The 27800-nt window shown below is 41.8% G+C and overlaps 2 protein-coding genes across 3 annotated transcripts; one reads left to right on the top strand and one right to left on the bottom strand.

The window, feature by feature from the left end:
* Positions 1-874: 874 nt before the first annotated feature.
* Positions 875-11053, bottom strand: p3h3 (prolyl 3-hydroxylase 3). The gene is made up of 16 exons (XM_050047359.1): positions 10468-11053; positions 8468-8652; positions 8134-8292; positions 7473-7665; positions 7035-7166; positions 6755-6897; positions 6503-6592; positions 6373-6425; positions 6206-6285; positions 5987-6114; positions 5809-5904; positions 5457-5607; positions 5156-5273; positions 4854-4929; positions 4631-4771; positions 875-2701 (listed from the first exon to the last, which is right to left on the bottom strand). Exons 1-16 carry the CDS (start codon positions 10760-10762, stop codon positions 2531-2533), a joined length of 2211 nt encoding a protein of 736 aa, XP_049903316.1. The 5' UTR covers positions 10763-11053; the 3' UTR covers positions 875-2530.
* A 266-nt stretch (positions 11054-11319) lies between these two features.
* usp5 (ubiquitin specific peptidase 5 (isopeptidase T)) lies at positions 11320-27795 on the top strand. Of its 2 annotated transcripts, none has more exons than XM_050047352.1 (20): positions 11320-11595; positions 12162-12290; positions 12454-12520; positions 12627-12754; positions 13186-13331; positions 13679-13863; positions 14311-14405; positions 15410-15603; positions 15879-15950; positions 18729-18816; positions 18976-19101; positions 19180-19333; positions 20049-20211; positions 20299-20387; positions 22815-23000; positions 23393-23536; positions 23631-23773; positions 24751-24901; positions 25092-25176; positions 27009-27795. In XM_050047352.1, the coding sequence occupies exons 1-20, from the start codon at positions 11488-11490 to the stop codon at positions 27100-27102; spliced, it is 2547 nt and encodes an 848-aa protein (XP_049903309.1). In that variant the 5' UTR covers positions 11320-11487; the 3' UTR covers positions 27103-27795. The 2 variants fall into 2 exon arrangements, with proteins under 2 accessions (XP_049903309.1, XP_049903310.1); XM_050047353.1 differs by having other exon boundaries at positions 11321-11595; positions 22815-22943.
* The last annotated feature ends 5 nt before the right edge of the window (positions 27796-27800 follow it).

The following is a 27800-nucleotide window of genomic DNA, read 5'->3' as shown; positions in this document are numbered from 1 at the left end:
TACTCAAAGTGCCAAAAATAAAATACATTTTTAAAAAACTCAACAGCAAAGTCTCTTTCCAGAAATCATGACCTAGTTACTTGAGATAATTCACAGAGCTTTTGTGAGCATTTTCATGAAGTAACTATTTTCTTATTACCAGGGATGCACCGATCCGATATCTGGATCAAATATCGGCCCCGACATCATCAAAATAGATGGATCGAGTATCGGAAAATGCAACCTATACCTGAGGCGATCCTTTCCCTTTAAATCTATTGCTACGTGAGCTACATCATACGTCATGGAACGAAGGATCGAATTTGCTGTGTGGAGGTATTTTACACTATTTCAACTGCTGTTGCACAATTGTTTATTTTTGTCAAAAATAAAAAGTTCATCATTGCTGTGTAGTCATCAATGCCTGATGCCTCTAGTCTTTTCTGTTCTACATGTAAAGGTATATAGCTTTTTAGGTCAACCATGGTATCGGATCGTTATCGGGTATCGGCTGATACTCAAAGCCACAGCATCGGGATTAGTACTGAAACTGAAAAAGCTGGATTGGTGCATCACTTCTTATTACAGAGCTACACCTGCCAACCATATCATCGTAAAGAAGGAAGCAAGCATCTACTGCTAGCTCACCTAGCACCACTGAGCTAGCTAACGTTGTAGCTAAGCTGATGAGGACGCCAGTAATGTTTACATCTTGCGCTGTCATGAGAATGTGCCTCTCATCCATGAGTAGATGCACGCTTCCTTCTGCACAGTGATCAATTGGCAGTGTAGTTTGGTAGAAAGAAAATAGTTCCTACATGAAACTGCTCACAACCAGGTCTGTGGATTATCTTGAGGAACCTGGCCATGATTTCTGGAAAGAGACATTGATGCTGAGTTTTTCAATTGTATTTTATTTTGGCGCTTTGAGCCCCACAAGCTGAGTGCCATCTAGTTCCATCATATTTGAGAGAAGGCCGACATCTCTACGGCTGACATCTCCAATACTCGGCAACGCACACCAAAACAATCTAGATTGATAAACAGCACTACAAGTAAGCTTGTGGGGTGAATTGTCCCTTTAACCTTGCTCTGAATAGATGGGGTGTAAGTGAGTGGAGTGAGGAGGGGAGAGGTGACAGGATTAAACGCCATATCGGTCAGTCACAAACAACTATTCATGAATTTTAATCCTCCCATTGAGTCTCATGTTATGATTACACCTAAAAATGTAGCATCACACAGGAAGAGCAGACTCTTAATGACTTGTTTGGGCCACAAATAGTGGAGCAGTTAATACGTGAAATGCAACATAACGGATGAGCAATCATGTCAACCACTCACTACGCGCAGCAGCACTCAGTTATAATGACAACAGGATGCTGTGATTTCAGTTTTATAACTACGTTGCCAGGCCTTACATAATTTCTACTAATCACGTACAATATGGAAATATGACATCATACAGCTGTAAATTTCATGCTCTCCTGCCAAGTGTGTAATTAGAGCAGTAGACAGCCAGGGTGCTTAGTGTGAGGATATCTAGGATGCATTATATAGACATAACACCTACTTTAGAGGAGATTAAAACAGACTTTTAGGGTGCTGCATGGTTTCAGCGCGTGAGGGAGGGAAAAGGTTAAAACCAAGGCTCCATTAAACGGGCCTGCCGACCCAATTCTGCAGCAGCAGGGGATTATGACACAGGGGGGAGTGAGAGTGTTAATATGGGCCGTAAACAGTGCTTGATTCGGTACCTAATGCACTGGACGAAAGTGGAGGAGGGGGCTGATAAGGAGGCACTGGTTGTAATGGGAGGGATAAGATGGAAGTGGGTGGCCGAGTGTCACTCCGCTGGACGTGAATGATTAAATGATCTCTTGTTGGATTACTATTCCATATTCTAAATGGGAGATTTTTTAAGCTTCATAAACAAATGCACTCATTTATGAGGGATTAACGGTAATCTCTCTATTTCTATCCTTTTTTTCCGTGTGCACCTCTCCCTCCCTCTCTCTGTTCCCTTTTCTCCCTCTTACTGCCTCAAACTGTAGTTTCTGCACTAATGTAACTACTTTTATAGTTTCCTACTGCTGTGTTTCTGTCTAATTGCGCATCTTATCACATGCTTCTACTCTTAACAGACAGGAATAGGTAATCATTTAGTAGTTTATACAGCCTTGCTTGAACCTTTCTGTCCTCTCTGTGCTTTTATGTGGTATGGTGCTCATGCAACATTGGTAGAGTCACATTTATTTCTTCTTTTATTCTCTTCATCTTTAAAGGGAGGTCTGTAGAGCTGCATTAGAGAGAGGAAAGGACCATATTTCCCCATATACAGTTTAAATACAGTATATACAAACAAGCAGCTTTACATAAAAAGGCAGCAAGATGAAGAGTGTGACCGTGAGGCCAAAAACTGAAAAAATCATGTGTTCATGGTTGGTGTAAAGTTCCTGTTTTGGGTTGGAGAACTGGTCCACTAGAGTGAACGCAGATAAAAATGTATTCCAGTTTGTTTTGTTTCAGTCTGTCAGGTTTGTTAGGGCTCTCACAGCTCATCTTTGCCCCCTGTCACCCTGCCTCTTGCTTTGCTCCTCTCCTTCGGTGCTTGGCTCCGAGCGTTCCTGGCCGGGTTGGCGCCGCCCTCTTTTTTCTCTGCGTCCTTTTTCACCACACTCTGTCCATCTGCAGCCCACAGGGCCTCTGCCTCCTCTCGCTCCTGAGGGAGAGAAAAAAAGCAGAGCGATGTCAGATAAATATACTGATTTGGTACTGTACTGTAGTACAATACTGTTACTGTGGTATGTGAAAATAATAGGGACCTGGGGTCAGCTCTGTGTTCCCAAGGGCCTAGTCTAGACTTGTGTTGAGTTTTGAGCATGTGTCTGTTGTTGAAACATTATAAGAGATTGGTTGTGGCTATTTTCACTGTTCGAATTGCAAAAAATGAGCAGATATAGACACTTCCAATGTGGTTTTAATGGTAGAAATCCATTCAGCCACTGTGGAGAAATAAATGTGTAAAGTAAAACAAACAGTTTTGCTCACAAATCTGAGGGCTTAGGTTTCAAAGAGTATAACATCAGTAGGCTATAAGCTGTAGGTGGGTGATTTCAGCATATTGGCCCAGGGAAATATACACTGAACATCTGACCTGGGAAAAAATATTTCTGAGAACATGAAACCCATTGAAATGTCTCCTTAATATGTTATATTACGTGGGTATTGAACTGGGGAACATAGGACTCTAGGAGGCTCTGCTAACACAATGTGGTTCTCCTCTGTCAAAGTGAGTTTATGTAGCTTTGGCTGAACACCAGCCACTGGCGCCACCAGTGACAACTGCAGGATAATGGCAAACATTAAAAGGTAACAGTAGCACAAGCAGAGAAGACTAAAAGTCAGCAAACTCTCTCAGTAATGTCAGCTATACAGCAAATCTATGTAAGCTTATGTAACAGTAGTCAGAGTAAGATGCTGATCATACCAGACCAAGTAAGGTTGGAGCAAGTGTGTGTTTTATTGCTTGTAAATTCAGTGTGTCATTTTTTAAGAGGAAGAATGTGTTATTTCTTATTTTTAAAGTTGCACAGGGTCACTGGGAAGATGAGTTAGCCCAGGGTTGTCCTACTCGTTTTACTTCAAGGGCAAAATACAAATTGATCTCAAGTGGGCTGGACCAATAGAACATTGCATAATAACCTATAAATAACAACAGCTCCAAAATTTTCCCTTTCTTTTTGTATTAAGAAGTACAAGTACATTCTAAAACAGGGTGTCTGCAGGTATCAGACACTTAAATTTAATGCTTTTAATGACACCTTAAAAGTGTCATAAATTCAAATTTATGACTATTTAGTAACTGTTAAGGCCTAAGATAGAAGACTGATACAGATGTTTTTGTACTGAAGCTGCTGTTTGACAACATTCTGCACAATAGTCAGTATCTTTAAATACGACCACAATAAGTATTCATTGTTTTTACAGAGAACTGTATTCTGGTCAGGGCGAAAAAGTCATTGAAGCAGCATTTTACATGAAGCAGTGTTTAACTCACTCCTGAAACCTGGCACCTCTTAGCCCTCACAAGTGCATCAATATTAGGTGTGCAAAGTCATCCAGTGGGCCAGATTGGACCGTTTGGCAGGCTGGTTCCTGGCTGCAGGCTGTATGCTTGACAGCTCTGAGTTAGACAGCCTGCATGATGTTAAACGTATGCCAGCACTTGACTGGGTAAGCTAATCTAACTATTTCATAATTCATTTTTGGCTTGAATAATAAAAAGCCGCTCTTTAGAGGAGCTCTTGGTATTTCTGTTACTTTTGCAATGGGAGACACTACAGCATTTTCTGCAAAATGTGACTCCCACATGATGACTGAACTGATTGAAATGCTTCAAATTCTAATTCTTAAACATGCTTGGTTTATAAAATGATATGGCAACTGAACGATTTGTCTTCTCATATATGGTAAACCTACAGATCACTGATGTGGTTATGAGCAGAGGCCGAAACCAACCACCAGATTTGCATCATACCCCATCTGGTCTTGTTATCCAACACCAGTGTCACGACAATAAAGACCACATGACTCTAAGCGAAAAGTCCGACCTGAGGTGGAGGTCACTGCCGTGTGTCATAATGCTCACCATGTCCCTATAGAGCTTCTCCTTTGTGAACCAGAGGGCCAGCGCGCACCTCCGGCCGCTGGTCACTGCAGTAACACCATGTGGATTCACAGGACCTGAGGAGAAGCCCACCAGTCGACCGCAGCTGGGTTTTACTCGAGCCTGGAGACATGGAGGAAGAGGGAAGAGGTTAAGGGGAGTGAGCTCAGACTGAACCTAGTATTAAGGTGGAAAAGTGACTTACTGTCACTGTCTTGGCATCCCTTTTAGTGAAGAACAATTCGCCGCCATCAAAGTCGTCATTCAGGTAGAGGATGGCACTGTGAGAGAAACAGGTTGTTAAATCATATAAACAACCATTACAATCTATACAAACTAAGTTAAATTTAACTCTTTAATGCTTCTTCTTCTGTTGCTGCTAGACTTGATTTTAAATATTGAATTAAAATTTTGTTGATATGGTTTTACATAGCATTCCTAATACAAATTCTCTTTTTGGCTGCCATGTTTTCCCTGCTTCTTACTGTGCTGATTATTTTTGTGTACCTGAGGTCTCTGTGCACAAACGCTGGTGGTTCCCTCCAGCACTGATTGGTCTCTGGCTCAAGGAGACAGTTGTCAACATGGACAGGGTGAGACAGGTCCAGCCTGCCCTCCTGGTCACCTAAGATACAAAATCAAACAAACAATTTTACAGTGTACATACCAACAGGAACACATTTAAGTTCTCAGTATAACAACTAGTGAAGGCCTAGTTGTTCCAGTTCTATACAGTCAACTCTATTCATTAGTTATAGCAAGTAATAACAGTCTCTCTAAAGAGAGTTATGGGTAATAATGGTATCACCTGTGATAGCACTGCGGCAGACCAGGTGTGTGAAAGAGATGAAAAGTCCCGAAGGGCTCCTGAAGTAGGAGTGCAGCAGGTCTCTGACTCTCTCGCCCAGCTCATGTAGCAGCCGGGCATCTGATTGGTTCACCATGCCATCCTGAGCAAACTGAGAGAAAAGATAATGTTAGAAAAATACCAATATCATGAATTATATTAAAGCATGACATTATCACTGCACACAAAGATAATATATGATGTTTGGTTCTTTCATTACTTCACATTTAGATAAGTAATTCTGAGGACAGGTTATTCACGCTCACTCAAAAACTCATCATATTTCCGTCCCCATTGTCTGCTGTTCACCAACCTTTAAAGCCTTGAGAACAGTCAGGCCCTCAAATGTCTCATGAGGCGTGTGCGGAGACCGTCGTCCACGGTACCCATCTCCAGCAGTCGCTGCAGCCTATCAGAGACAAGATGAAATGATGGGTGCGTGTTCCTGTTTCTGTTTAAGAAGGCATGACTCTTTAAAAACCTGAACTTACTTTTGCTAACTGTAGTATTCTGCCACACTCCTTCTCAGTCATGACTCCGTCGAGTACTACACGATTGGTCCCGTTCAGAAGCTGGTCCTCCATGGTGATGGTCACACCCACCTGACGGATTGGACCACCTGAAGAGGTCAAATCAAAAAGGATGAGAGAGGAAAGTGGTAAATGTAAACTGCTGCAGACTGAAAAAAGAGGTGGAACTGATTGTCTCACCCGCAAAGAATCCACTGTCGTCCACCTCCTCCGTCTGCTCTCCCTCTTTCATTTTCTCATTTATTTTCTCCTTTTCAGCTCTGAAAGTGAAACAATACTGAGTTGACATCTCATTGCATTTTACTGAAGCTCTTGGCACAGAATGGATTTCTTTCTGTCTTTCTCACCTCCATTTATCTCTCAGTGATTCAGGTACAATATCTTCTGGAGTCCAAAGATCCTGAATGGAAAGTAATTGTTAAAGTTGCGAATATAATTTTGTTGATCAGAATAGAGTACATTTGCCTGACTACTTACTGGGTCAGTGAAAGTGAAGTCAAGGTTCTCCACACCAAAATACAGAAGCTTCTTCTCCTCCACAGCGTGACTAATGTATCTGACAATCTCCTGTGTGACAGATGCACACAAACATGTCGTCAGCATTAATAAAATAAAATATACATTTAAAACATGCATGTCTGACATGCATGACATGACATAAAAACATTAAAGGAACTTGGTTTGTTACCACCATAGTGGTGATTTAAATGTCATAGCTATTGAGTGTACCTGAGCAGGCTGTATGCCATGTGACTCTGTGTCTCCACCTAGTGTCTCAAAGTAGAGCTGCAGGTTCTCTAAGGAGTCCTTGTCAGAGGGGTAAAACAGGAGAAGAGAGCGAAGTGTCTGCACTGCTCCACTGATATCACCAGCTGTGGGGAAGCAGGGATTCAAAATGTGGAGGAGAGGCACTTAAGGGTTCAAAAATTACAGTCTGGAAATTCAGAGGAAGACTCTCATACACTGTATGATAACACTGGATGATCTTAAATAATCTCTGAACCCTGACCTTTAAACTGTGCAATGTGCAGATGCTCCAGCTGTGTGGGCAGGAAGTCCTCCTGAGCAGAAATCCTTCCTGGTCTTGTGGCCACCTGAGTCACACAGGACTGCCGGCACGAGAGCAGCGAGAGGGAAAGTGCTAGAAGCAAAAGAAAAATAGTGAAAATTTGTACTTTGTGTTCTTGATCTGTCTCAGTGAAAGCAGAAAAGTCAGCCATTAGTTTTGAGGCCTTTGTTTTTCATTATCCACAGCCACTTATCCTTTTCAGGATCACGGGAGGCTGGAGCCTATCTCAGCTGACATTTGGTGAGAGATGGGGTACACCCTGGTGGGGTCGCCAGACTATCACAGGGCTGACACACAACCATTCACAATCACATTCACACCTATCGGCAGTTTAGAGGCCCCAATTAACCTAATATTTGTTGTTGTTTTTGGATATACCTGCAGCCTTCTCAAAAACGCCATCAACGCTGTCCACACCCCTGTCCTCTGGCAGCCGTTGGGCGGCCACCTCACACTGCACCCTGCACTCGTCTGTCTGACGCAGTGTTTCATTCACACATGCTTTCCAGTTCTGTGTTGCTTGCACCCAGTCAGTGGAGGCCTCATACTGAAGTGCAGTATCATACAGGACCTGGGTTTGATGACATGTAGAGAGAGAATAACACATAGTTCGATTAAAAAAAAGGATGCTACTGGGCTTACCAGTAAAAATGTAGGCTTGATGGACACATTGTGCAAGTGTATTTTTTTTAACAAGCCTAGTCATGTTATAACAAGGGTGTTTGATAGACACACTGAGTAGCTCTGGCAGAAGTCTTCCATAAATAAAGCCAAGGTTGGAGTACATGTTTGGAAAAGAGACAGTGGAGGTGAGAGAGAGGAATTCAGTCCCTCAGGCCATGGCTGTTTTTCCACACTCACATCTCCAAAGTATTTCTGTGCAGCAGAGAAGACTGTCCAATCGCTCCTATCTGTTGACCCAATATGTCAGCCCTGTTCATCCCAATAAAATGACGCACTTAAGGCATATAAACTTGTGAGCCCCTTACCTAACTTTATTCCCCTCTCCTTTACAAAGACATCATCCCTCCCTCCTCACCCAGTGTTTCTCATTTCCAACTTCTCTGTCATGGAAGGCGTCCTCGGTCACTCCTTTCATTCGTCTGTACTTCTCAATGTTGTTCCTCATCTCTAGGTGACTGGGGTTGGCCACAAAGTAGGTATGAGCTGCTGATGCTGCCTTCTGCAACTTTTCCAACTGATATGCAGGAAGAGGAGAGAGTAAATAGAATTAGAGATCACAGCATAGACATTGAGCTGTGTGCCTCTGAATGCCACTTTGAATTAAGATAATATGTACGTCTGTCAGCAGTAATTATAAATTAATTCTTAGTATGATATTAATCTTTATGGCTGCCTAAAGAATAGCTTACCTTGTAGTATGTGACCTGCAGGAAGTTGTACGGGTTGCGAGTGCTGAATTCATATTCTATGTCAGAGGAAACAGGGAGCTGCCCTACAGGTGTGACAGAGCGTCCCATACAGAACTTAAAACATTCAGCTTTCTGCTGCACCCAATCCAAGGTCCAGAGATCCCACAGGCTCCCCTCCTCAGAGTCTAACAATACAGAAAACAGAGACCATTTTGAGGAGTGAAAAACACAATTGAACATTGTCCGTCTTAGGCTTGGGCGGAACCAATTTTTCCATACTTTCATGATATTTCACTGAAATATATGCGGTATGTGACTATTTTTGTCAAAAAAACAACAAAAGAGGTCATTGTAGCATGCATGTCTGAAATGTAATTAGCCTACTTAGACAAGTTTTGATAGGTTTAAATGGTTTTGACCCACAGAATAATGACCCGAGGACACTTGTTGCTGCAGTGGATTCCTTCACATCAGTGGGCTGAATGCTGATGATGTGTTGAATTAAATTTGTGGCCAATAACTGCTTTTGTAGTTGGAAGAAGTCATCTTAAGATAAAGTCACACGTGGCAAAATTCCCAAACAGAGGCAGAGACATTTTTTTTAACTAGTCCTGTTACATTATCAGCTCAGCTGCCTGTTCCACCAGTAAAGACTGACCTCTGGTGGGGTATGCTGTGCACTACATCACCTCAATACAGCATGAGTAAAATAGAAAGAGGAGAATCTGTATTTTTGAAAATTACACCTTTGGGATCTCTACATACCCCAGTATACCATTATACCTTGATACCGCCCAAGCCTAGTCCGTCCTTTATACAAAAGATAATAATGTCTAAATATTAATCATAGTTTATATATCATCAACAATAGAGTATATGGAGCATCATCTTCATTCATATTTATGTTTCTCGACTCCTTTTTGATTTTGTAATGCACTTATCTTCTCAAGGTCATGCTCATATTTTATCTACACACTCAAAAACTGAGAGCAATGGAAGCTGCCAGTGACTTTATGGTAAACTTTCCTAGTTTCCGACCAGTGATTTTCTTTGATATAAAGCGGTTAGTGTGACTAACTGCTATAAGGCTGGCAATATATTGATATTGTGATATGAGACTAGATATAATCTTAGATTCTGGATATTGTAATATTGCAAGTGCCGTCTTTTCCAGTTTTTGAAGGCTGCATTACAATAAAGTGATGTGATTTTAGTTACTTACCAGACCACTCTAGCTGTTTTATTATTCCCTTTACCCACTTTGTCATTACATCCACATTACCATTGATTATTTGTTAAGAATCTCATTTCATGTTTTGTGAAAGCACCAATAGTAAACCCTACAATATTGTTGCATTATCAGTATCAAGGTATTTGATCAGAAATATCTTGATATTTTATTTTCTCCATATTGCCCAGGCCTTCTAACTGCTAGGCGTAATACTATTATAGCTATTATAACACTATAATAAAGTAAAGAAAAACAGGTATATGTGGTAACTTGTGTTTTTATTAATTTATAAAACAACTGTATTCAGTGCACACATCAGTGGTTCCCAAGATACATATGATAGCTCACAAGATGATTAAAGGGATTTAAAAGAAAATACAGCTTTCTGTTTCATTATTATTTTTTCCTGAGGAATATTTTCAACTTTTCTTTAGGCCTTTAAAAAAAATTAAGGAAACAAATCTGAGAAAGGGAAAAATCACTATGGTCGAACTGCTGTGCTGACAACTAATGTACACACTAAGGCCATTATATAAGGAGTTACAAGTAAACATGAGTTGTGACTCTTGTTATTGACTGTGCATGAGCTTTGAATTGTACCATGCAAACATGAATTAAATTAATTATTGCCCATGTAGATTAAGTAATTACTAAAAACCACTGTAACAAGACTATAACAATAGTTTTGGCACACTACTGACTCCACCACTGAACACCTCATCACTACACCTCTCTCTACACATGCAGTATTTAATATATCATAACTTACCCAGTTTACTGAATGCCTCTTTCCCTGCTGCCACACACTCATCATGACACTGTCTGCGGACTGTGAGCAGTGATTCCTTGGTCACGATGGCTTTCTCCAGCAGCTCTGCAGCCTTCGCCCACTCCCCACCAAAGTATGAGCGTACTCCACTGTAATACAACAGATCATACGGCTGCAGCAGAGCCAAAACATTGGTGCTGCCTCCACTCGGGGTTCCTGAGGTAACATTTAGCAGTGCTAGGATGACAAAATGAAACGCCACGTATACAGTGAAATGAACAGAGAGTAGCGCCATGGTCCGAGAAACAAACCCTTTGGAGGAGACTGCGTTGGGAGAAGAGGAGGGACTACGGAAATATTTGGGGAGTGAAGGAGAGTGCCATCCAGAAAGTTTCCTCCCGTTTGAAGAAAGTAGAAGCTGTCATTTTACATTATATATCCATTACTGATCCTCGTAAACGCCTCCGACAGGTTATTTTGTTAGTTTAAATCAATATAAATGTAAAACACTGAACTAACTGACGCGAGAAGATGTGGATTATTATCCATGAGTTGTAATACTTCCATGTAGCCGCGAGAGGAAGCCGTTGGTTGAGTTCAACGGACGTTACCGTAAATATACAAATAAAACGGATTAAATTGAAAATATCTATTGTCTGGTGACTACTTGAATGACTAATCGATTGATATAATTTCCCTACAATTAGAGATAATATAAAGTGGCGACTGAGCTTTGGTAGATGCAATGCGAAAACAAATTTAGTGCATTCTTAAATATCGACGGATGCCAATACCCTACAGATTACGGTAACGAGTCGAAGCCCCTCGGCGTGCGGGCAACTGAGTTCGTTCGGCCTTCCCTCAACACAAGGCAGCATCTCATGATTCATTCAGCCAAACACAGACAGCAGAAGACGGGCCAGACAACGGACACTCTTCCGAGCCGGGGAATTCAGAGGCTGGGGGTCCAAACTCAGAGGAGCAAGTGTCCCACTGCAAGGCGGAACTAGCTAGCTTGTCATGGCAGATGTTGGCGAGATTTTGATGTCGGTTTTGTCCACAATTCGGGTTCCGAAGCCCGGGGACCGTGTCCACAAAGACGAATGCGCCTTGTCATTTTCCTCGCCGGTGAGCCATCTTCTCTTTATAAATCAAAACGTCAGCCAGCAAACAGTGTTATTTCATTCCTCATTTACTTCGTCTCTCTCTTGTCTTTGTTACATGTAACGTTTTGTCAGTGCTTTCCTACTTTAGCGCACTGGCTTCATAGATTTTCCTGCTTCAACTAACTAGCAAGCTAGCGTCGAGCTAAGCTAATAATGCACTGTAATGGAAACTTAGCTGTGCTAGCTTGTTAGCTAGCTGTGTCAGTGTAACTGGGTATGCTGTCAAACTAGCTAGCAAGCTAATTTAGTCGTTTATGGTAGCATGACTGTTCATGCTGTCCAAATCATAGTAGCCTACAGTATTTCAATCTCCAGGCTGGAGTTTCTCGTCGACGTAGACAAGACTAAACCAGTGCTCAGCTGAATTGCAAGCGTTAGCAGGATGACTGGAGAGCTAGTTGTAACTGAAGATGTGACTTGGTTTAGACATTTAAATTGCCTTCAACTTTAACTTCCCAAAGTTGTATCATAACAGAGAGAGATGAAGACAGGTTGTAACATTTAACATTGCCTGTGTCTTCATTCCAGGAAAGTGAAGGAGGCCTGTATGTGTGCATGAACAGTTTCCTTGGCTTTGGGAGTCAGTATGTGGACAGGCATCATGCCCGAAGTGGCCAGAGGGCTTACTTCCACATCACCCGGACTCGCAAGGCTAAGGTGGACACTTTATTCTACTTTGTCATTTTCCCCTAGAGACTGTGGTCAATTCCACATGTACATATATTTAAAACACGATTGAAACTATCCGCACCATCTCTTGACATGTCAGGTGAACTTATCTCAACACCCAATGATATCTTACTGTATGTAATACCCACAGAAGGAAGATGACAACAACTCTGGATCTGGACACCCGCCTAAGAAAAAGCCCACCAGACTGGCTATAGGTGATTGCATGAGAGATCATTTACACAGACACAGATAAAACAGGTGTCCTCTTTTGACACTGACCTGACCTATGTCTGCCTCCCCTCTTGTTTCTGATCTGTCCAGGGATCGAAGGAGGTTTTGATGTGGAGCAGGAGCTGTATGAGGAGGATGTAAAAGTGGTCATTTTACCTGACAGACAGGAGGTGACATCAGACGACCTTGGTACCATGCCTGACGTTGTGAGAGAGCGGGTGAGATAACTTGTGTGTTCTCTGGCACGAGAAATGTTATCAATCCGTTGAGGTTCCGTCAGGGTTAATACAATGGCAGTATACTATCGTAAAATATCAGGATTAAGAATGGTACAGTTTCACAGCACCAAATATCACATTGTGAATACAGAAAGCAGTTTTAAAAAGAAATTATGATTGCTGTCATTAATAGAAGGCTTTCTGCAAACATGGGTAGTCTTTTCAGATCGTTGACAAACCTTAATACAATATATTGTACATTCTGTATATTCCTAAATAGAAGATCATTGTAGCACATGCACATAGAGATACACAGGGACATATGGATAATACATTTTGTTACCTTTAGTTATCAAGTAGTTGATAAGTGTCATCATGAGCTGTCGGTCAGGTTAAATTTGTTCCTGCCGATTTATTTGCCGTCTCTAAAGGTGTCCCTGTCAATGGCGGGTATCATGGCAGCCGACTCAGTGTCTCATGCCTTACAAGTTCAACAGTGGGATGGAGAGGTGAGACAGGAGTCGAGGCATGCCGCTGACCTTAAGCAGCTTGACAATGGACTCAAGATCCCTCCCAGGTGAGACATTATGTTACAGTGGGCCCTTGAATAAGCCCACCATACAATTCCTTTTATGTTAATGACTTTATAAACAAAGATTTTCTTATTTTTTGCTCTAAAGTGATGAAAGACTGCAAAATTGCAAGTACAAAAATGTCCAGGCAATAAGGCTTTGCATTTAGGATCTATTGATCCATTATTGTATTGGTCCATTAATGCTGTTGTGTCTCCAATAATAGAATTTAGAATGGAGATAGCTGTTCAGTTTTATTACTCGAAGCCCACAAGGGCAGTGTAAATGTCAAATATTTATTTCAGAACATGTTCATTTAAGAGTTGTAATGCTTGTCTTTTCCACATCCTAGTGGTTGGCGGTGTGAGGTGTGTGACCTCCAGGAGAATCTTTGGATGAACCTGACGGATGGCAAAGTGCTGTGTGGTCGCAGGTACTTTGATGGCTCTGGGGGCAACAACCACGCCCTTCTCCACTACCAGGAGACGGGATACCCACTTGCTGTCAAACTTGGTACCATCACTCCCGATGGAGCAGGTAAGCAGATGGCTGGGTGATTTTTCTGTGGTAAAAATGTCCAACTGGATTTAAATAGCTTTTTTTAAATTGACTACATAGAACTTGTTTTTATACATTCAATCAAATTGTGTCATTCTGATAACAGCAGCATGCGACACAAGAGCCACAGAATTTGAACAGCAACCCATACCAGCTTTTATTCTAAAGTCTCCTTCTTATCTTACATACAAACGTGAGCACATGCACCTCAGCTTGTTGAATGAACCACCAATCATATATTCACAAAGGAAAAATAATGTTGCAGGCTAAATAGCTAGTTAGCTGCTCAGCTGCAGGACATTAAATGGCATGTTCCTGCAAATGTCACTTCGGTCCATTTAGATGCTGGCGTGGGCCTTACTCTTCAACACTGTGTCTGCTCATGTCTTGTAAGCCTCAATTGCCCCCTCTGTTCTGTATTACCAGATGTGTATTCCTATGATGAGGATGACATGGTGCTGGATTCCAAGTTGCCAGAGCACCTGACTCACTTTGGCATTGACATGATGACCATGGAGAAGGTAAGTTATGTGTTTCTGCTGTTTTTATTTCAAGCAGACTTTTTTTATTTTCTTTTAGTTTTCTCTAATTGATGATTTCAAATATCAAATCTGCCAGTTTCCCCCACTGGTTTGCATGTTCAACATTCTTGTAGACAGAAGTATTACTCAGCTTTCTGCTTTACGAATGAAGTGGTACAAATTTAGTCAGAGATATTGGATTTTTTCTTCCCGTTGGCAGACAGCCAGACACTTATGGCTGGCTCTGCCTCATAGTGCAGCCATTGATTACATGGTATTACTAAGGGGTCTTAAATTCAGCTGCAGTGTTAGAGAGCGAATAGTGAATACCACAGGAAAATCATATTATTGAATAAGTCACCAGCTTCTCTTTCTGGTTCTACTTCTTGGTTATTTTTCCTTGCCAGCACACTGTTAACTGATACTTGTTTGTTTATATAACATATTATTAAATGATTATTATAGTATTATTGCTGATATATCATATATATATATTATGATATATGCTCTTACCTTCATGGCCTAGCCAGTATGTTATACGCCGACTTTCCTCCACACCTGTTTCTTCACTGATTCCCTACTGACATTAATTTATTTGCCACCTGCTTCTCTTCTTATGCAGAGTGCATGCTACACAGTTGTCAGCGTCTAAGAAATCTGTACCTCTCACTGTGTATTATAATGTTGTTTCTTGTCTTGCAAATGTATTGCTGCACACACATAATTGTATTGCACAGACAGGGGGTGGAGGAATTGTGTTACAGTGGAGCAGAAGACAAAGTGCAGCACTTAGTGCTGCGATGATGTGTCTTATAGTTCCTCATCTGCTTGCTGTCATTACGACTTTGTATGGGCTAATTTTGCTCCTCCTGCTCAAAACTGCTCCTTCCTTTTTATGTATTTATTTATTTATCCTTTATTTAGCAAGGAACATCCCATTAAGATACAAGATCTCTCTTCTCCTCCTCATTGTTTTATGATCACTTTGACTTCTCTGCTCTTAGACCGAACGGACAATGACAGAGCTGGAGATTGCTGTGAATCAGCGCGTGGGGGAGTGGGAGGTGATCCAGGAATCGGGGACCACCCTGCGGCCCCTGTTTGGCCCTGGTTTGACTGGCATGAAGAATCTTGGCAACAGCTGCTACCTCAACTCTGTCATGCAAGTGCTCTTCACTGTTCCAGACTTCCAGAGCAAGTAAGTACCCTTTTTCTCATAGCTCCCATCCTCCTGCTCCTTCCAGCTGTTATGTTGACTGTGTCGCTTCCAGTGATAAGAGACAATGCTAATTCTTTTGACAGACTGCAATAAAAATATGATCAGGTTGGCAACTACAGCATTAGAGTTGAAATCTTTTTCCTCATTTCTTGAATATTCCTTTTAAAAGTGACACTTTTCACACTGTCCAACATTGACGCTAAGATACTGAATGTAAACAATTTTTCTCATATCCCGTCATTCATCCCTTCCAGGTACGTGTCTAACATCGACAAGATCATTGATGAAGCCCCAAGCGACCCCACCCAGGACTTTAAAACCCAAGTGTGAGTGTCCTCTCAAGGTGTCTGGTTATGTTCTGTGGCAAGCTCTTGTATTACTGTAACCGATGGACTTTAGTGATGTCTGCGTTGTGTAGATATAAAGAGGCCCAGACCGTGGGTATCTTCGGAGGTGATCTCTGTTTATTCCTCTCCTGACAACAGGTGGCAAAAACAAAATCCTCAGTCATACACAACCATACAAACTCCAGCCCCTACACAAATTAAGCGACACAAGGTTATGTTAGCAAAAAGTGAACTTATAAACATATCTCAACAGCACTAAAACATGGAAATTACCACAAGAGCAATGCCGCTTACCTCTCCCACAGAGAACAACAGCAAAAGGGGAGAGGCAAGGTGGGAGACACCCCTTTGAAGGTGGGGTACCCCCAAAGGTGAACATAGGGGTACAAAAACTGAGTATCAGACTAGTGTTGTCACGATACCAAAATCTTTGTTTCAGTACCAATACCAATATGAATTTCGATACTTTTCGATACTCTTCGGTACTTTTCCTAAGGAAAAGTCCTTTTGGATACAAACCTTTAGAACAATAAATAGTAGGGGTGTAACGGTACCAAAAAAATCATGGTTCGGTAAGTACCTCGGTATGGACGTCACGGTTTGGTAACTCAAATGTTCCACCAAGTTTGTGTTGTCTCGTGTTGTCTCCCTTTGCGAGGCAAACTTTCTCGTCTTTTTTCACGTGCGCCAGCTGCGGATGTTGATACAGGTGTTGTCATACAAACCACTTGCGCAATCTGTACTCCAATAGGAACAAGAGAGGCGTTTGTGTGCATAAATGAGTAAAATAAATTAACTAAATTAATGAATTGAATCAATTTCAAAGTACCGGTATTTTCCAAATGCAGTATAGTACCGTTTGGAATACTCTAGTACCGCGGTACTATTTTAGTACCGGTATACCACAACACTATATCAGACTTTCCACATGTTGATTACAGAGGCCTAAGCGTGTCAGGTGATAACAACTGAAACAAATTGTGTGGAATTATAACATTTAACATTACAAATGTACATTTGACTTGTCACACATATTACTGCAGTATACAGTAATTGACCCTGTGACATTATCATTCTCCTTTGGTGCTTAGGCCTCACTGATTCAAACAGTGTCATGTCGATTTGCGTTTCCATTGACAGTTTAAAGGTGCCGAGTCGTGCCTAGCTACGCCCAAGATGGACCATCTCCATAGTCAAGCCAAATGTGTGCTCGACCGCCTCTAAGTGCTAATGATGATATCTCATACACTGCAGCCAACCCCTTTTCTCCCCCTCAAACAAGCGTGTATTGCAAGCCTTGACTCGTGTTTGTGCAGGAGGCCTGAGAGAAAGATATTTATGAGTTCAGGGTTGGAGTTTAGTTTCTCTCCTGTGTCCTGTCTGTATTTTAATTATCTGCTTTATTTTATTGTTTCATGTCTGCTTTCAGCTGTATAGGAGTCGTATTAAGTCACAGCTGATTAAAAATCAACATTTCCTTACTTTGCTGCTGCACAATAGAAAGCTTTTACGTAACAAAATAACTATGGACTTCTATTGTGAATAATTTATAAGAAATTAAATGTGTTTATCACTGTAAAAGCGGAACTTTGTAAGCGGCTTTTCTTCAAGTCTACTTATGCCGCAGGGAAGAAGAGTACAAGCAGAAACAGCCACAATGAGATGTTAGATGAAGAGCTGCAGACAACAGGCTCTTACTGAAACTCTGCAAACAGCTCACCTCCAGCTGGTTAACTTCTGTTACCTGCTGTGCTGAGTAATGGAAAAACGCTTGCAGCAAAATAACGAGGGACTTTAGCAGTAGATCAGCACACTGCTTTGAAATGTCGTTGACTTGCAACAAGAGCGTCATCAGTTAAAGACACACCTTTGAGTGGGTGGCCTGGTTGTAAAGGAGATTCAAATCCCTGCTGTGCTGGGCTTACACGCTGTGTCAAATTAAGTCAAGCCAGCACATGTGAATGGAAAAGCCCTTCTGGATGCCCAAAAGCACCCGTCAGTGGTACGTCAGGAAAGCAGAGGACAGGGTTTGATAAAATAATACACATTCCAAGGTGCTTTTTTTTTTTGGCATGTCTTTTCTCATATAGCACAGTTTTCACACACGTGCATTCAAACACACATCCTGTCCTCTTTACCATTCTGTCTTGTGCCATCATAGCCACAGAAGATGAAAGAAACCGTCAACATAAATACACACAAACATACACACAGTGTGCCGGCTGTCAGACCCAAAGCCGATTACAGATTCCTTTCCAGGCAGCTCCGTATTTAAATGTGATTTTTGTTTTTAATGTGGGTTATCCTCCTGAATAGGAACTCCCTATTGATATCAGCAGGTTCCAGACAAACCCACATTGACACTTGGCCTCTTGTTATGTTCACTCCATGCCATTGCAGGAAAAAAGAGCTTTGCTTCACACTTTTCGGAGGTCACTCACTTTTTAATTGCAAAACTGTGTGATATAAAATAAAGATCAGATTATATTTTATACTATAGTTTTGTGTTTTCACTTGAAATCTGCCAGATTTGATGTGTCTGTGGCCTAATTCAAACGATCTCCACTGCTGTTGCTATACAAAAACTTTTTTTTTATACCCACCAGAGTAGAGAAAGTCCTCTCCCTGATTAGACATTCCACCATGTCATTTGAAAGCCAAAAATACATCTAGGCCTATATCCAAATCCTCCTCCTGTGTGAGACTGTGGTATATTGTTGGATGTGCAGTGATGTCGGCTTTGTTTGTTTATCACAGAGCCAAGCTCGGCTACGGTCTGTTGTCAGGAGAGTATTCCAAACCAGCACCAGACCCCGGAGATGAAAATGGTGCATCTGAACCCAGGGTAAGGGGAAACAATCAAACACAGTGGATTTACATGCCATAGTTTTGACAGATATCCACGGCACGTGTGGAATTTACTCTCAGAAATAAGTGAGAAAATGGGCTTCCTAATATTAGCTCTCATTGCTAACAAATCCCACTGTTCATTCTTTGTGTGCAGGGAGACCAAATCGGTATAGCACCACGAATGTTCAAAGCACTTGTTGGGCGGGGCCACCCAGAGTTCTCCACCAATCGACAACAGGATGCTCAGGAGTTTTTATTGCACTTCATAAACATGGTGGAGGTAAGGTAACACTCTCACTCTGCTTCCTGTTTTGGTCTGTAGCTTTTGTCTTATACTTTTATTTCTTTTCACCCACAGAGGAACTGTCGCTCTGGAGCCAACCCATCTGAAGCCTTCAGGTTCCTGGTGGAGGAGAGGATTGTGTGTCAGCAGTCGCAGAAAGCCAAGTACACACAGCGGGTGGATTACATTGTCCAGCTGCCTGTGCCGATGGACCAGGCTACCAACACAGGTTAGAGCCTGATGGGATACAATGTCCAACTCAATCTGGAGCTCCACACATGATCACTGGTATCAGCTCTGCTCACTATGAGCTGCAAATCACAGCGCAAAGGCCACAGTGCAGCACAGAGCTGCTGACGAATACTTTAAGACTTTAATTAAAAGCTAAGTCCCTTTTACTAGGAGACAGCTGATGGAGGCAGCTGTCCGGAGGAAGAGGGGCTCTGTTCGTTCAGGCTCTGTGATAACGCTAGTGTCTGTAAAAACTGTTGTTGCAAATTTTCAATCAGTCATTAGCGCAGTTAGCCTGCATTAGCATGGGTGGAACGCAAGAATTAATTTTAATACGCATGTTTGTGACTATTTGAAGGGTTACATGTTCTCTTCAGTAATGACGATGTAGAGACACCAGTTTTTAAGGGGGTACTCCAGAGATTTAGTATTGGTCTTCTATAAAGTTGAGGTGATGACATGATTAGAGTTAAGTTTTTTAACAGGCTGTGTAGTAAACCTTGTTACAAATAAGCTGATCTTTGTGTGTAAAATCGGTGGAGCGTTTCTATAAGGTGGTTCAATAAGGGCTCTGTAGGTGTCGGATGTGATGTGTTTATTTATGCTTCGCATCCTGAGTTGTATTTGTACATTCACAACAGTGTATTGGGTTTTATGTGTTAAATACAGTTGCGTGTGTAAGTTTCTCAACCATGTCCATATTTCTCTAACAGAAGAGCTTCAGGAGGCGGAGCGGCGGCGTGAGGAGGGGGACTCATCAGCCCCTACAGTGCGTGCACAAATCCCCTTCACAGCTTGCATGGCGGCCCTCAGTGAACCAGAGATCCTCACAGACTTCTGGAGCTCAGCTGTACAGTCCAAGACTACTGCTACCAAGTATGAAGAGACAGGCACACGTACAGAAAGTGATGAAACAAATCTTAAGATATATTTATTAATATCAGGTTTTATCTCATTTGTCAGAACGACCCGCTTCGCCTCTTTCCCCGACCACCTGGTTATCCAGATTAAGAAGTTCACCTTTGGCCTTGACTGGGTGCCCAAGAAACTGGGTGAGCAAGAATTAATATTATTAAATGATTGTGTTGAAAAGGTAAGTATTTTTCTTGCTCTACACACAAATGTATATGCAAACAGATATTAAAACACAAAGCAATTCATGTTGCAAAGACTCACTGTCATATTCCAACAGGGATGGTATCATTAAGAGTTTATCGACACTGCTACTCTTATTGATACTCCTTATTTTTTCGTACTTTGATACTCCAATCGGTTCTTTTTCATTATATTTGTTTTGCTGAATTATTGCTTTTTAGAAAATATAGTAATTGCCAATATTTTGTCCTATGACATAAAATCTGTCAGGAAATACCCCTACTTGTGAATTTTGAAGCTTTTATGTGACTTAAAAAAGGCATTTGCTAACAAGTGGCTAAATGAGACTACAGGAAGTCAAACCAAATGCAGCCTTACAGTCTTGTTGTGGTGGCAACGTTAAAGGGAAATTTCGGTTTATTTCAACCTGTCTCCTATCGTCCTAAATTTATTTCAAGTGACTAGTGACATAAAAATAATAGTTAGCATGTTAGCCGTTAGCCTAGATACAGCCGGGTCGCATTAGTAGCGTCAGACCTGTTAAAACGTAATTGAACGGGCATCCTTTCAAGTGCAAAGTTAGTCCACTAAACAAGCTTTTTTCCCACAAAGACCGCCTCATATCGTTAGGATAAATATCAGAGAACATATAGAAAACGACATGTAAACGTGTTGTCTTACCTTACCGGTGTGCTGCCATGTTTGTTTATCTGGCAACTGGGAAATTTCCTAGTTGAAATCTCAGAGTTCCCACCTCAAAGCGTTCCAGGTGCACAGCCACAAACGTGAACACAAAATCCGTGTGACCGTGACAAACTGATGTTTCTGTGGTGCACAAACAGTTTAACAGACAGTTTTACATTGTCCTAAAGTCTACCGTGTATCAGACGCAGCATCACCGCATCCACAGGGGCTGCCATATTTGTTTGTGGGTTATGTGATGTCTGAGGTCGGAACTGGGAGTACATCGCTTTGGTACGAGTTCACGGGTGGGAAGTTACAGGTTTGACTGCCGTTCCAGTGCACTTTCACGGGTTACAGGTTGTGAAAACACGAGTTACAGGTTGCCTGGAACGCACCACAGCTCTGCTTTGCAAAGCGCGGCCGAAATACCGCGAGAACAAGCAGCGATCTCATAGCGTGCCTGAACAAGCAGCAACAGCTGGAAGGATACACTGACGAAGAGCTTCGTGAAATTGACGAGAGAGAGAGAGAGAGAGAGAGAGAGAGAGAGAGAGAGAGAGAGAGAGAAGTTGCAAGGAATGGGACTGGTTGCAGCCTTATTTTCAAGGTCTGGATGTGACCGAGGACGAGACATGCAGCCTTATTTTCAAGGTCTGGATGTGACCGAGGACGAGACACCTCCACCTGGAGTAACGTTGGTATCCAGCTGGGCTTTATCTAGAGCTGGCGAGATATATTTCGGCCGCGCTTTGGAAAGCAGCGCTAGAGGGATAAACAAACACGGCACCACACCGGTAAGGTGAGACAACACGTTTACATGTCGTTTTCTATATGTTCTCTGACATTTATCCTAACGATATGAGGCGGTCTTTGTGGAAAAAAGCTTGTTTAGTGGACTAACTTTGCACTTGAAGGTTGCCCGTTCACTTACGTTTTAACAGGTCTGACGCTACTATGCGCCTCGGCTGTATCTAGGCTAACGGCTAACATGCTAACTAATATTTTTATGTCACTAGTCACTTGAAACAAGTTTAGGACGATAGGAGACGGGTTGAAATAAACCGAAATTTCCCTTTGAGTCGTGACCATAGTGTGGTTCGTTTATGGCCTGACATTAGCTTTTTACCTCTGCTGATTACATTTAGGTTTCAATAATCATGAAAGTGGTGTTCATTTGTGAAGATTACCTTGCTGAACAAAATGTGTAAGTATCATAAACGTGTTTGTCACAGAGCTTATTTTCTGCAATAATGCAAAATTCAGTGGAAAAATCCCGTGGGCTCTTTGACGGAGGAACCAGGGCGATGTTAACCTCTGCGTTGTTCTACAAAAAACGTCATCCCTGGAGCACTTCATTCTACTCTCAGTCTATTTCTATGGTCCTGACACACAAGTGGAAGTGCAGCTCCTCAGCTGTTCTGTACCAACAGATGGACCGTGATTCACCAGCCAATAGCATGAGGGAGGAAGAGGCCCACAGAGCCTGAGGAGCAACATAACACATTAACACATTTTAACAGTTACAAAGTCACCTATGGGGAAAATTAACAGCATGTCGGAAGACATTTACATAACTTTTCTCAACTTCCCCATACAGCCATCGGGACAATGTTGTACAATGTTGTTTCTAACGTTAAGGTGTGGGAAACAAGTATTTGGACTGAAGTGGATGATGAGTTAGATCATTTTCTTTTTTGCAGACGTAAGCATCGACGTTCCTGATACTCTGGACCTGAGCGCACTACGTGCAACCGGCCAGCAGCCAGGAGAAGAGCTCCTACCAGAGGTGGCCCCGCCCCCACTCATGACCCCAGATGTGGAGGTTAAAGGTATCCTGGGTTCCCATGGCAACGATGAGGACGACTCTCTCTACTCCCCACTGCTGTGTTAGTCTGTCTGTCGTTTCTGCTCTTCTCCTTCTCCCTCTGTGGCGCTCTTATTTGTCCACCCTTGTTTCCTCCTTTTCTTCTTTTCTGCCTTTTCTGTTCCCTTGCGTCCTTCAGTTGCCTTATTATTTGTTTACTTTTGCAGCGTGGCGTTTAAGTTGCAAATTAAAGTATGATTGTAATGGTTCTGTTGTTGGTGTATATGAGTTGACGCTTCTGTATATTATTTTCATTATTTTGGAAGGAAGCGCTCTGGGCACAAAAATAGACCAACAGTGTTTTTTTCTTTTGCCATTAATCAGTGTTTCCACAAGAAAATGAAAACCAGCAAACAATGTGAGCTCCACAAAGTACATCCAAGTAATTCAACTTTTTCCTATTAACACACTCAGCTCCAGTCCTCGATGACTCCACTGTGTCCCAGTTATGTGAAATGGGATTCCCACTGGAGGCCTGCAGAAAAGCGGTGTACTACACTGGGAACACTGGAATCGATGCTGCCATGAATTGGATCATGGGCCACATGGATGACCCAGGTGTGCAGAGCAGCAGGACTTAAGCAGAAAGCAAGTCAGCAATCGGTGCAACTGCTCCTTTAACTCATGTTCTCCTCCTTTTGATTGGCTGCAGACTTCGCAGCCCCCCTGGTGTTGCCAGGCTGCAGCTCTGGCCCCGGGACCACACCCACAGAGAGCCTCTCCGAGGAGCATCTGGCAACCATCGTCTCCATGGGTTTCAGCCGAGACCAAGCAACCAAAGCACTGCGAGCTACGGTGAGAATCAAACTCCTTCCAGTTAGAGATGGGGATTTGACTAATTTCATATGTCACTACTCTAAAAGTAGAACTTTGCCAATACAGGCACAGCTGCTGCCTTTTTTTATATTTAGACAGTAGCATTGCCAAGTTTCATCATTCCTGGAGACTTTCACAGTTGTTGGCCTTAATACCGCAACAAAAACTAGTAACAGGATTTTGCTAAAAGTTGCACTAAGCTGTCAGAAGCACTGGTAAGAGATAAGTCTGAGAAGTTATTTACTGTATATGGTAGCTAATTTACATTAGCTTTCACAGTTTTGCCTCCATGTGTGATGAAACAGCTGGAAATTATTATTTTTTCAATAACTGAGGACAATGTGTCACAGGACAAAGCACTGCTGATGAGAGTCGCAGAGAAAACACCTGCTGACTAACAAAAATTTGTCTTTTACTAAAGCAGCTATTGAGTTTTCTTTTTGGAAGGTTAATTAGGATTACTAGATTAGTATGTTTTCCAAAGTAGGCGTAGGTCAAGATCTACATTTCAAAGATTTTTTGCCACTTATTTGTCAGTGGGTCACTTACACAAGTGAACTAGTTAGACAAAGAGCTGCAGGTACCAGTTTGTGTGACCCTCAAACCTCCACTCCAGATGATCGAGGTAAGCAAAGATTTTTTTTCCCGTTGTCCTGTCGTTCGCTACAGTTCCACGTTGAGGCAGAGAAAACACTTTCTGTATTATTACAGTTACGTCATTATTACAGTTATATTATTACAGTGTTATCAAACATTTGGCTTCTTCATAAAAGTGAACTTTGACCATCATCGATTGCCAGACCTTTAACAAAGGGCCTCAGCTGTCTTTGGCCCTCAAACTTAAAGTTGTACTTGTAACATCAAAACAGACTTCTAGAAAAGCTTGTATTTGACCAAAAACTTCATTTGTTGATATCCTCTGGAGATGTCTCCTCTAACCGGTGTTTGTTTCACAGAGTAATATCCTGGACCGGGCAGTGGACTGGATCTTCTCCCACCTGGATGACCTGGACTCCATGGATGTGTCTGAGGGCGGCCGCTCAGCCGCAGAGAGCGAAGGTGGCAGGGATCCTCCGCCTGGGCCTCGTGTCAGAGACGGACCAGGCAGTAAGTCCCAAGGAGAAGGATCAGAGATGAGGCATTCAAAAATGATCCTCAGACTAGTTGCAGTGATGTGTTCAAACATGAAATATAGACTGCAGTGACATTACCACCTTTTATTTTAAAGACGTGCTCTTTCAGCCATCATAATTTAATTATATATGTTAAAAATAATATTTTTTTCTACTTCATCCAGAGTATGAGCTGTTTGCATTCATCAGTCACATGGGGACAAGCACAATGTGCGGCCACTACGTCTGCCACATCAAGAAGGATCAGCAGTAAGTGTTTTTTTGCCTAGTGCTTTTTACCTTTAAGGCAGGGGTGTCAAACTCATTTTAGTGCATGGGCCATATGCAGCCCAATTTGATCTCAGATGGGCCAGACCAATAAAACCATCGCACAATAACCTATAAATACCATTAGCTCAGATATTTTCCCTTTTTTTGTGTTAAGAATTACAAGTACATTCTGTGGAGGTTAATCCTTTTACAAACAGATGAACAGCCTGAGATGTCTCAGGTAAAATAAGTGCAATTTCAACAGTATGTCTCAGTTTTCCCACATTCCGTCAGTCTACTTCTCACTGTCATTCCATGTGCATTTATCCACACATTTCCTGATACAGATTCTATTGAACTGAAGCTGCTGCTTTACAATATTTTGCACTATGTTTAATATCTTTAAACATGATCACAGTAAGTATTCATGCTGCTTTAAGGGATGTTTTTGCTGTTTCAAAGCCTCAATTTGTCATTTAAAAGTCAGAGCTGTTGAAAAAATGTCATTGCAAGTCTCAGATCTTCAAATATAATTAATATCATGCAAATCCCATGTTCTGGAAGAAACAACAAAACGAGTTACATTCTCACAAGTTGTCTGTTCTTTTATCAGTAGTTCATTTAGTCATGAAATGTGAGATGTGTAGCTGATTCTGTAGTACCTCAACAGGGGGCACCATACTCCAGGTCTGGTTTAAATAGAAAGAGCACCTGATGTGATCACAGTACAAAGTATTAACCTTTCAAACAACCGAGGTTTAAAGGATTTATTTCATTTATTTAATGTTTATTTAGGAAGTCCCACTGAGACTGAAAATCTATTTTACAACCAGCCAATCAAAACACATTTAAAATGCACCAAATGCAACATATAATACAAAAATCCACAATAAAACAACTATTCAAACATAGTGACCTCAAGAAAAACACGTATATCCACTTAAGAAGAAAACACCAGATTTATTTTATTTATTTTGATATTAGTAATGATCCCATCTGTACTAGTGAGAACAAATAACTTATGAGATTGTGTGCATACTTGTGTGTGTATCTGTCTGTCCGTGACTAATCTCCCAAACCGCTGGATTTTGTGTGCACATTTATGACTGTATGCTCAAGGACCTCTCGTAGTTGTAGTGACTAACACATTTGGAAAAACCTGTTTTATTGTAGTCTTAACTACAGAAGTTCAAATACCATTTTTTCCTTCCCTGTACCAATTGTGATACCTGAACCTGCGTGTCAGCCGGTACAGATTACCAATCAAATGCCAGTGTTGTTTGAAAATAATATACAATGAAAATAACATCTATACTACTAACCCATTTCCATGTCAAGCCACTAAATAAAAGAAGATCATAAAGGCCATTTATTGTTTGTTTTTAGACCAAAGTGTTTCACAGATATTCTAATAATAATAATTAGAGTACCACCCTCGAGGGGGTTTAAGTTTGTTAATAAATTAAGTGGTAACAGATCAGCGTATAGACCTGCATTCTCGCCAATACCTAACCCAGCATTTCAGGCAGTATCAGAGGCCTTTGTCGTGGCTCAAAAACTGACATCCATAGAAAAGTTTGGTGTCATTTTGAACCAGAGCATTTGCAGATTAATTCCATACCTGATATGTTAGGATCCATGAAAGTTAGGGACGATACGAGATGCTTTTGTTGTCTTCGCCACCATCTTGAATATAAGGGGGCCTGCCCTGCACTCCCTGTTCCCCATCCTCATGCCCCCAGACACACCTGAAGGAGATCTGCACTTACTGAGTTTCACTTGTCTGTTATCAAGTAGCTCTGTGTGAACTAAGAGATGTCTCTGTTTTACAGGTGGGTCATCTTCAACGATCAGAAGGTGTGCGCTTCAGAGAAACCTCCCAAAGACCTGGGATACCTCTACTTCTACCGAAGAGTGGCTGAATGAGACAAAGGAGCGTTACACTTGGGGTAAAGGAGGAGTAATGTGGACGCTAACACAAACACACAAGACAACATTCATAGTCGCACCCCACCAAGCTCTTACAACTGCCCCGGCACGCTTCACAGCTGACGACAGTGTAAATAAATCCCTCAGATTGCATATATACACAGTTAAATGAATTGGTGCAAATGTACAGATAAAGTGTTGGGGGGGGAATTTTGTTTTTGATCCTTCGATTACAAACCACGGGCCTGTTCAGAGAAGATTCAGTTAGTTCCTGGACAACTATGCTGAGTAAAACCATTTGAAAACTGTGTAAACAGCTGTTTCAGGTTTTAACTCAGCGTCATGGAACAGGCCCCGAACATTCAAAGGAACCTCGGTTGCTAAGTCCATTCACTCTTTATTAATACGTTTGCTTAACTACCAATTTCCATGTCCTGACTATTGATTTCCACTGCCATCAGTAGTCACTGCCACTCCCCATCAAAATATGTTGCTTCCTGCCCTCTCTTCTTTTATTGGACGGTTGCAGCTTGGTGTCCCCAGTTAACTGGGGCACCAGCTCCTCCTCCGCCCGTTTCATCGAGGAAGTAGAAAAAAAAAAACACAGCTAAAACATCCACGCTGAGAGGATCAAACAAATAACAGCTCAAATGTGTGTTAAAAAAAGGAAATAAAAAAGTCAAAACACCAAATCA

The sequence above is a fragment of the Epinephelus moara genome, chromosome 6, assembly GCF_006386435.1.
Source record: "Epinephelus moara isolate mb chromosome 6, YSFRI_EMoa_1.0, whole genome shotgun sequence".
NCBI lineage: Eukaryota > Metazoa > Chordata > Actinopteri > Perciformes > Serranidae > Epinephelus > Epinephelus moara.
This window is presented reverse-complemented; position numbering and strand designations above follow the sequence as displayed.

Coding starts and splice junctions, on each gene's coding strand:
- p3h3 (XM_050047359.1), bottom strand. CDS start 10,762: ATGGCGCTACTCTCTGTTCATTTCACTGTATACGTGGCGTTTCATTTT. Junction 8,293..8,467: donor TGCAGGTCACATACTACAAG/GTAAGCTATTCT, acceptor CCTGCATATCAG/TTGGAAAAGTTGCAGAAGGC. Junction 6,426..6,502: donor ACTTCACTTTCACTGACCCA/GTAAGTAGTCAG, acceptor CTTTCCATTCAG/GATCTTTGGACTCCAGAAGA.
- usp5 (XM_050047352.1), top strand. CDS start 11,488: ATGGCAGATGTTGGCGAGATTTTGATGTCGGTTTTGTCCACAATTCGG. Junction 11,596..12,161: donor CCTTGTCATTTTCCTCGCCG/GTGAGCCATCTT, acceptor TCTTCATTCCAG/GAAAGTGAAGGAGGCCTGTA. Junction 19,334..20,048: donor GGACCAGGCTACCAACACAG/GTTAGAGCCTGA, acceptor TTTCTCTAACAG/AAGAGCTTCAGGAGGCGGAG.